This window comes from Odontesthes bonariensis, chromosome 7 (genome assembly GCF_027942865.1).
Source record: "Odontesthes bonariensis isolate fOdoBon6 chromosome 7, fOdoBon6.hap1, whole genome shotgun sequence".
NCBI classification, from domain to species: Eukaryota; Metazoa; Chordata; class Actinopteri; order Atheriniformes; family Atherinopsidae; genus Odontesthes; species Odontesthes bonariensis.
This window is the reverse complement of record NC_134512.1, coordinates 487,569-496,625: the sequence shown is the minus strand read 5'-3', so window position 1 is coordinate 496,625 and position 9,057 is coordinate 487,569. Positions and strand designations below refer to the sequence as shown.

Below are 9,057 nucleotides of genomic sequence, written 5' to 3'. Positions count from 1 at the left end.
TGATTCAATATAAACACAAGAAACTTGTGCTAAAGAAAAATAAAAAATAAAGGACCAGACTCCCTATAATATAGATCAGTGAGCAGTGCTGACCAACATGTCATTGGGGTCATCAGGTGGGAACCTCCTTTCATCAGTGTTTCGTCTAGTTGGGCCCACGACACCTCCAGGAGGCTAGACAATGACCACTGGCGTCCCAGAGTCACCCCCCTAATGCCAGCCAACACTGCCCCTCACACCACAACAACCATAATCTACCTCAGCCTCTCACCAACTGCACACCAGTCACAGCGGGGTGGGGATGCAAACCCTGGTTCGGGTAGGGGGTAATGAAAATATAGAGGGTGCCAGAGGTGGAGGCAGGACAAGACACACTAGCAGATTCAGCAGACAAACTCACCTAAACAGTCCTATAATCACTAAAATGCCAGCAAAAACAAAGCCATACAACTCACTCCAAGTCAACTCACCCAAAATGGCCGCCTGGTTTCAAAAGGATCACATGTGCCAAACCCTCCACTTAAATAGCTTGAACTTCTTCTTTGCTTTTTCAAAAGTCTGTTTACCCTAAGTGCTCCCCCTGCTGGGCCCCCAGCTGCTATTGCATCTTCTAATCCAAATCCACTGACTGGACTTAACTGCCTCATCTGATACTTCCTTCACTATTTTCCTCACACTCTGTCCACTTACACCCAGCTCCCTCAACAATGAGACAACAGACTTTGCAACAAATCCTCTACATCCTACTTCCACTGGACAGATTCTAACCTTCCATCCTCGCTGCTCTGCTTCTGCCCCCAACTCCACATATCTAAGCTTTTTCCTTTCATATGCTTCTACTACTAATTCCTCCCAAGGAACAGTCAGCTCTATGAAATAGACTCTCATTCTACTCCTAGACCACAAGACTATATCAGGCCTTAAATTTGTAGAGGCTATTTCCTGGGGAACAACAAGCTTATTTCCTAAATCTACCTGCATCTCCCAATCACAAGCATCCTCCAAGCTGCCGTGCCTCCTTATCGTCTTTTTAACTTTCTCCCCCTCTTGAACAAACTGAATTGCCCCTCTCTTCACCTTGGACCCTCCTAAGTTTACCTGCCTTCGTTTATCTTCAATACCTGCAGCTAAGCTTCTTAATACTTGGTCATGTCGCCATGTATACCGGCCTTGTGACAGACTAACCTTACAACCTGACAAAATATGCCTTAGAGTTAGGGGTGCAACGGATCAAAAATCTCACGGTTCGGATCGTTCCTCGGATCAGAGTCACGGATCGGATCATTTTTCGGATCAGCAAAAAAAAAAAAAAGACAAATAAACATGTTTTGTCTTTTTGTTTATTAACACTTTTAAATTATTAAATTGAAATATATAAAATCAACTTAAAGTGCACAATTAACATCTTCTTTTCAACATAATCAAAAAAAACCCAACTTAAAGTGCAACATAAAAACACACCGATAGCGTTTGTGATCGCTTTAGCCCGGTCAGATTGTGAAGGAAAGGGCTGCCTAAATGCCGCGGTGATGAGCGGTTGTTCACCCGCTTTCGGTTTCACTCCTGTCAGTGAAACACCGGGGTGATGTCGCTGCAAAGTCTGCACCGAAGTCTAGCCTACTTTTATTTTCCATGCCCACTGTTCTACATGTTTTACGCTGAGGACAATAAATCACAAACGAGCCATTGGACTGTTTGCTTATTGAAGAGGGAACCGTTGCAGACTTTTACCCAGAGCGTGGAAAGTAGCTCTGTCCCTGGAAACTAGCAGGAATGGTAACGGCTGTGTGAGGACTGAACATGCGCACAATTTTTTTTTTTTCATAAAGCAATCCGCGGATCATGTGTGTGCCGAACCGAAATAATTGATCCGAACGGATCACGGATCAATGATGATCCGTTGCACCACTACTTAGAGTTGCAGTACCTGAACATAACGAGCATAGCTGGTCTCCATTTACCCAGAGTTTTAGGTTCTGGGGAGTTGGCAATACATCATCCTCACTTTACTCTCTTTATGTATATGTGATATTATTGTGGTCATTAACTCGTGTTTCCCTGTTCCAACAGATATCCTTTGAATGGTGTTACAGTGCCACCGCCGCCGCGGCCCCCTCCCCCCCTTTCTGTCTTCTCAAACCCCAGCTGGTCGAGGCGGATGGCCACCCTTCCTGGTTCTGGTTCTGCCAGAGGTTTCTTCCTGTTAAAAGGGAGCCGTTTCTCTCCACAGTCGCCTCAGGCACGCTCAGGACGGGAGATTGGACCGAAAAACAAAAAGTTTTCAGTGCAATCTGTTGGTTTTCTTAGCTAGGAAATTGTTTTTGAATTGGCTCTATATGAACGAATTGGATTATTTTATGAATTATGATTATTATTAATTAATTGAATTCCAATTGGCTTGAATTGGACTTACTATCTAAGTGCCTTGAGATGACATTTGTTGTATTTGGCGCTATATAAATAAAAATGAATTGAATTGAATTGAATCATATGTTGCCCCTATCAAAAATCTAATACTCCTTTCCTCCATACTCCACAGCTCCTTCCAACTAAGCTTTTTCTTCTCTACACCTTCCCAATTCAACCACCGTCCTTGCTTAGCCTGAGCCACTGCCTTTGCACCCCTTAACATTTCCTCCTGTCTACGAACCTGCTCAACAACTAGCTTTCTCTTCTCCTTGGGACCTGCTCTACTCCACACTGGTTTGCCTGGGCCAAGCCCCAAGCCTCCCCGGCCTATTTGCACATTACCTACAATCTCTGCATGTCTAAGAGTTGCTTCTGCCTCCTGAGCTGCCATTCTTGGTTTCCACTTCCTCCCCTTGGTTGGGTTTGGAACCACCTTACTAACTACCACATCTTACTCCCAGCTAACAGGACCTCTGTCCTAACTTTAGTACATTTAAACTCCTCTACTAGACTAGATACTGGGAGCTGGAGTATGCCCTTCCCATACAGTGCCACAGTACTTAAGCATCTAGGAACACCGAGCCACTTCCTAATATAAAAACTAACTAATCTTTCCATTTTTTCTACAACAGATAATGGAATCTCATACACAGACAGTGGCCACATCAACCTAGGAAACAATCCAAATTGCAGACACCACAGCTTCAACTTTCCTGGAAGCATTGATTTATCTATTCTATCCAGTCCCTCAGCAACATCTTTCAGAAACTGCACTGCCTACTCTCCATCATTCATGTCTGCCTGGTACCACCTGCCTAAACTCTTTACTGCCTTTTCCCTAATTATTGGAATGCTTTCCTCATCTATTACAAACTTTCTATCACTTAATTTCCCTCTACTTATTGAGATACTTCTAGACTTAGTAGGTTTGATTTTCATACCAGCCCACTTTATTTAGAGTGTATATGAGACAGATCTCCATGAGTGTGTGACCCTGTGTGTGTTCAACAGGTGCCCACCTGGATGGTTAAATGCGGAGGAGTCATTTCCTGCATCTCCATGACAATAAATCTGATCTTAACATATGAATAAAGAACCAAACAATGTTATCTTCCTGTGTTTGACAATGGAACATCAGTTAACAGTTGAGTTACTTCATATCAATGTCTGATTACTGAATTAATTTAGGTTGAACTACTCGGTGCAACAGACCACTAGGTAGCAATGTGGCTCCAAAGAAAAGTTCAAAGTCATTTTCCTAAATAATGATTTCTTCCTTATTGTACCAAGTATGATGGTGAAAAAGTTACAAAATGCAGCTTGTGATATCATTGAAAACCTTCAAGAACCTGTACAAAGGTATAAAACATATTTAACCCGGTTTAAAAATCCAACTGATTGGGAATCTGAAGAGAATAGTTGGTAGAGATGTGAGAGGTCCGTTTCTTGTCCTGTTAGATTAAAGGGGGGATTTGCATGTCCAGGCAGGGGGAACATTTGGTCTGTCTGAGGCTCCTCACTCAGAGGAAAAGGGTTTGTTCACAGATAGCTTTTGTTAGCAGTTATTTTAATGTCCTCCAGATAAGTTATGGGACAGATCTGGTCAGAGAGTCCCCCAAAACATCTCTAAAAGACAAAGGTTGTTGTAAATAGAGGATGGTGTCTGTCTCTTCCTGGTGTGGAAATCTGTCTTTGATTCAACATTCCCCCACAACAATGATAATGTAAAGATTAGGTTCCACATTAAATCCACATTTGAGTTCGCTACAAGAAGTATCCTTAGAATCCGATTCGAACCCATACTGAAAAGACTTCCAAATAGCACCGTTAAGATCATATATGTTTCCTAGTTTGTGTGGTCCATGTCAGCAAGAAGTCTGCTGAAGCCACTTTATCTGTTACTATCTGTGAAGCCAAACAGACAGGAAGGCAGTGATGTCAGCGGAGTGCAAAGAGAACAACTCAAACTGGAAACAACATGGGCAAGCTCAACTTTTTATTAGAAAATGAATGAAGAACATATCTGCACACAAGCAGAGTGTGAAGGCAGTTTGAGAGGAAACAGTACAAAAGTTTAGCTTCTGATTAAAGATAATAATACACCTCCATAAAATTCAGAACTCCAACCAATCACTCATTTGTAGATAGAGATACAACTTTGTCATTTATTAAAGATCTATATTCCAAGCTGTTACACACAGAAAATCAATTTAGCCAGACACTAATCCCAAAGTGAGAGTTTGTTTGACCAGAAAAATATGTAATTACCAACATCTGGGAAAACTGATATTTATTTTCAAACTGATGACAAATTGAATGATAAACCAACGTGAATGGACTCAATGAGTCCTGAAAACGGTACCTGATGCACAGCAGAGCCCATAAAAATAACAGTAGCAACGAGTCAAGAGATGAACTGGGGCTCTTACTGTAGAACAGCAGCAGTCCTGGGCTGAGAACAACTCAACATAATGTTATCAAAACCACGTCAAAGAAATGTTTAGTATCACTGCGAAAATTCAGCAATTCCTGATGTGCATCCCCTCGCTCCACCTGAGCTACTGACTCCACTTGTAGCATGGGTCTTTGTCAGGCTTTACGTTGGCTTTTCTCCCATGTAAATGTTTTTGGGGGGATTTGTCCTCCTTGTCTTTGGTCTTGGGGGTCCTCAGAGAAGCCCCTTTCCTCCTTACTGAGCAGGATGCAGGATCTGCAGGATCTGCAGGATGGCTTCTCATGTGCGTCCTCAGGTTGGCTTTGTGAAGAAAACGTTTATCGCAGCGAGGACAACAGAAAGTCGGCCGACCTGAGTGTGCTTCTGAGCCGGCCCTGTGCTGCTGCTTGGGGGGGAGTCTGAGGTGTGGGGGGGGTTTGTTGGTCACACCAGAGTCTTTGCTCTGCTCACAGTCACTGTCCTCTGTCTCAGCATCAGAGGAGTCCACAGTATTGTCCTGTCTGACGGGATTCAGCTGCCCGGCCGCTTCGCTGCCTTTCATCAGCTTGGAGTAGGACTGCGTTCCGTTTGGTTTCTTCCACTCATCATCACTGTCTTCAGTTTCACTCTCAGAGGAGTTGGATGTCTTCTCACTGGCTGACTGTTGGACTACTGCCGGACCACCAGGGTCCTCCCCACCGCTCTCCGTTTCCATCTGCTCAGGGGATCTGCTGCCTGCGGGCTTCTCCTCTAGTTCGGGAGGAGTCAGACAGACCGGAGCTTTGGCTTCATCGTGCTCACTTCTCACTGGCTGCTGGGAGAACTTTGCACTTTTCTCTTTCACAGCGATATGTTCCCGTCTCATGGGCCAGGCCTCGGGGTCCTCCTGTTTCACAGTGGTCCTGGGCTCCTGCTGCTCGATGGGCTCCACCCATCCACACCCCGGCAGCTCCAGATTAGCTGCAGGTCCAACTGGAAAACAAATGTCAAGATCAGGGTTTATCATGTCAGGAGTTTGACTCCATCACTTTGTCTGTAAAGATGACGGGTGCTGTGAAGTGACACAATGAAAGTACACTGAGAAGATAATGAAATGACGATGAAAAATCATTTGTGAAATATTCCCAGAATACTCCATGTTTCTCTGACTTGGTGTACTAAAAAAGTGCCATAAAAAGTTCAAATATTTTTCCAGTTACTGAGCTAATAAGAAGCAGCTCGTTGGGCGGACAATCCAACAAACTGTCCAATAAGGAGCTCCATCAGTGCAGTCAGGAAAAATCTGCAAGCATTTGGTCAGGTGACCTGATTCTGCTGCTCAGCTGAGCACACACATTAATGTGGAGGGTGGGAGTCTGTGAGGGGCCGCCGGGGGATTCCATCACTGCTGCCACACCACTGGACTGTGCAGTCACCAACACTGAGGGCCACATCATCACTGAGGGCCACATCATCACCGAGGGCCACATCATCACTGAGGGCCACATCATCACCGAGGGCCACATCATCACCGAGGGCCACATCATCACTGAGGGCCACATCATCACCGAGGGCCACATCATCACCGAGGGCCACATCATCACTGTCGCTAGTTGTTTTTTTTAAACTATTATCATTTCTTATTGACTAATCTCATCCAACACATTTCATTGCATTGTTGACCCTGTGTTTCCACACTCTAACCTACCACCTGGCCACCTGGACAGGTTTTATGTTACTTCCCTCTGACCCAAGCAGAAACGAGGACGTCACACACACACACACACACACACACACACACACCCACACACACACACACACACACACACACACACACACTTTTGTATTTTTACTTTGATTAGAAAGTGCAGCGTAGAACATGTTTTCTTTTCTGGAAGAGTTAGGGCAGTTATCAGAATGACTTTGTTGAAATGATTTGATTTCAGCAGCACCCAGTCATCACTCGGGAGCTCATGTCTACCTCTGTTTTAACCTGATCATCTGGTTGTTTCCTTCTTTAACCTTTAACCAGGATTAGCCCTTTAAGTGTGTTTACCACCAATTTCCTCTACAGGGCTTTCTTTTATTGTAGTCGTTGTGTTGAGGATAATGAACATCTCCAACCAGCAACACAATGGATCTGTACCTTTCAAACTGTGTGAACAGTCGGGTCCCTTTTCCTCAGGACTCTCGGTCTTCACGCGGACCCTCAGAGGGAACCGGCCCGTTCCTTGTAGCTGCTGTCCATCCCGGCTGCTCCACAATCCCTCCTTTTCCTCTTCAATGTGTGGGGGAGAAGTATAGCTGTCATCCAAACTCGATTTCCACTTCTGCTGCTCTAGAGGTCCCGGCTGGTTGGCCAACACCTGCTGCACATCTGGAAGAATGACCAAAACACAGATACATATTCTCTGAGAATCTGATCAGAGCAGATCAAATGCAGATGATGACATGATAAATCAAATACGACTTATTTGTCAAAAGTGGAGAACTGACTGAACTGCTGACAGTTTCACACAGTCCCAGCCACTTTTATCTGTTTTCTTCCATTTATTTGAAATGATAAACAAGTTTAAAAACCCCTCTGAGCCTAAAAACCTGGTTAAACAGCCACTGAGCACACCAGTGGAACACTGACTGTTCAATAAGCCTTACCGGGAAGGAAAAGGAGATTTCTGGCCACCAGTGCCATGTTTAGCAGAATCCTCACTTAGCACGCTGATCTGAACTGGAATATGTGGTATGACAGGTTATTGTTTTAAGTTTAAATTTCAGGCCAGTGAAGCACTTTAAGCACCAACTCTTTTCTGCCCCCCCCCCCCCCGCCTCCCTTACCTGGGACCACTATACTTTGTATACTTTGTGTGACTTCATATTTCTCCAGCTGGGCTTCCGGTGACAGAATCGGGCTACTGAAGGTACTCTGAACATGTTCCACATCCCAAAGTGTAACAGAAGCAGTGTGACGTCACCAACCTGCCGCGTGTTGCCGACTCTCCGCTGCCTTCACAGAACCGTGAGCCAGCTGCTCGTGCTGTGCCATGGTTTTCACAAACAGCTCCACTATGTCCTCAGCCGCCGCCGTTAGCCGCTGCTGCACCAGCTGCCTCAGCAGCTCCACTCCGGACATGTTACCGCAGACAGACACAGGCGCCAGTAAAGAAGAAAAGGTGAAATGTTCGCGCTGTCCGGCTTTGTTCATGTACAGCTAGCAGGTTAAGCTAATAGTTTTTCCGTCCAGGCTCAATGTCCCGGTTGAACAAAGGCTCGTTACTTTGGTTCCGGAGAGGAATTCCTGGGAAATGTGCTGCTCTCCTGCAGCTGGCTGATAGCAGAGAGTCTCTATTATGAGGGCTGTGCTGATTTCTTTTTCTTTTTCTTTTTCTTTTTCTTTTTCTTTTTCTTTTTCTTTTTCTTTTTCTTTTTCTTCTTCTTCTTTTTCTTCTTCCTTTTCTTCTTCTTTTTCTTCTTCTTTTTCTTCTTCTTTTCTTCTTCTTTTTCTTCTTTTTCTTTTTCTTCTTCTTCGAGTGAGAGGTGTGTGAGAGGAAGAGCAGAGCGAAAGAGAGAGAAAAAGTGGTTTTTGTCATCTTTATTCTCTATTCTTGGTTTTCTTTGTTTCAATGTTTCATTAGTTGTGTCTTTCTGAGTACTTTGTCTTGTGAGTTTAGTTTTAGTTTTTTTTGTAGCGTTTGTTGGGCGTGCTTCCCAGCACTGCTGAGAAGCCGCAATGGCGGCGGGCGGCTTCTCCGGGCGGGAGGGTCCTGCCCCCGGCTCTGATGGAGCCGCGGCTGGGCGTCCGGGGGGGCAGACACAGAGCCAGCGGGGGGTGAGCCGCGAGGGGGAAAGGGAGGAGGGTGAAGTTAGAGGCAAGGTAAGTGAAACGGGTAAGGTGTGTGAGACAGGTACAATAAGTGAACCAGGTAAGGCAAGTGAGACAGGTAAGGTGTGTGAGACGGGTCCAATAAGTGAAACAGGTAAGGTAAGTGAGACACGTAAGGTGTGTGAGACAGGTAAGGTGTGTGAGACAGGTAAGGTAAGTAAGGCAGGTAAGGTAAGTGAGACAGGTAAGGTGTGTGAGGCAGGTAAGGTAAGTGAGGCAGGTAAGGTAAGTGAGGCAGGTAAGGTGTGTGAGACAGGTAAGGTGTGTGAGGCAGGTAAGGTAAGTGAGGCAGGTAAGGTAAGTGAGGCAGGTAAGGTGTGTGAGACAGGTAAGGTAAGTGAGGCAGGTAAGGTGT

The 9,057-nt window shown here is 45.1% G+C and overlaps 1 protein-coding gene across 1 annotated transcript; it reads right to left on the bottom strand.

The window, feature by feature from the left end:
- Positions 1-4,392: 4,392 nt before the first annotated feature.
- Positions 4,393-8,186, bottom strand: LOC142384574 (uncharacterized). The gene is made up of 3 exons (XM_075470872.1): positions 7,799-8,186; positions 6,969-7,199; positions 4,393-5,815 (listed from the first exon to the last, which is right to left on the bottom strand). The coding sequence occupies exons 1-3, from the start codon at positions 8,022-8,024 to the stop codon at positions 4,968-4,970; spliced, it is 1,305 nt and encodes a 434-aa protein (XP_075326987.1). The 5' UTR covers positions 8,025-8,186; the 3' UTR covers positions 4,393-4,967.
- Between the last annotated feature and the right edge of the window lie 871 nt (positions 8,187-9,057).

Excerpts from the sequence above, each read along its gene's own strand:
- LOC142384574 (XM_075470872.1), bottom strand. The coding sequence starts at position 8,024 with ATGAACAAAGCCGGACAGCGCGAACATTTCACCTTTTCTTCTTTACTG. Across the intron at positions 7,200-7,798 it reads GAGTCGGCAACACGCGGCAG|ATGTGCAGCAGGTGTTGGCC; the intron begins GTTGGTGACGTC and ends TCATTCTTCCAG. Across the intron at positions 5,816-6,968 it reads CTGTTCACACAGTTTGAAAG|TTGGACCTGCAGCTAATCTG; the intron begins GTACAGATCCAT and ends TTTGTTTTCCAG.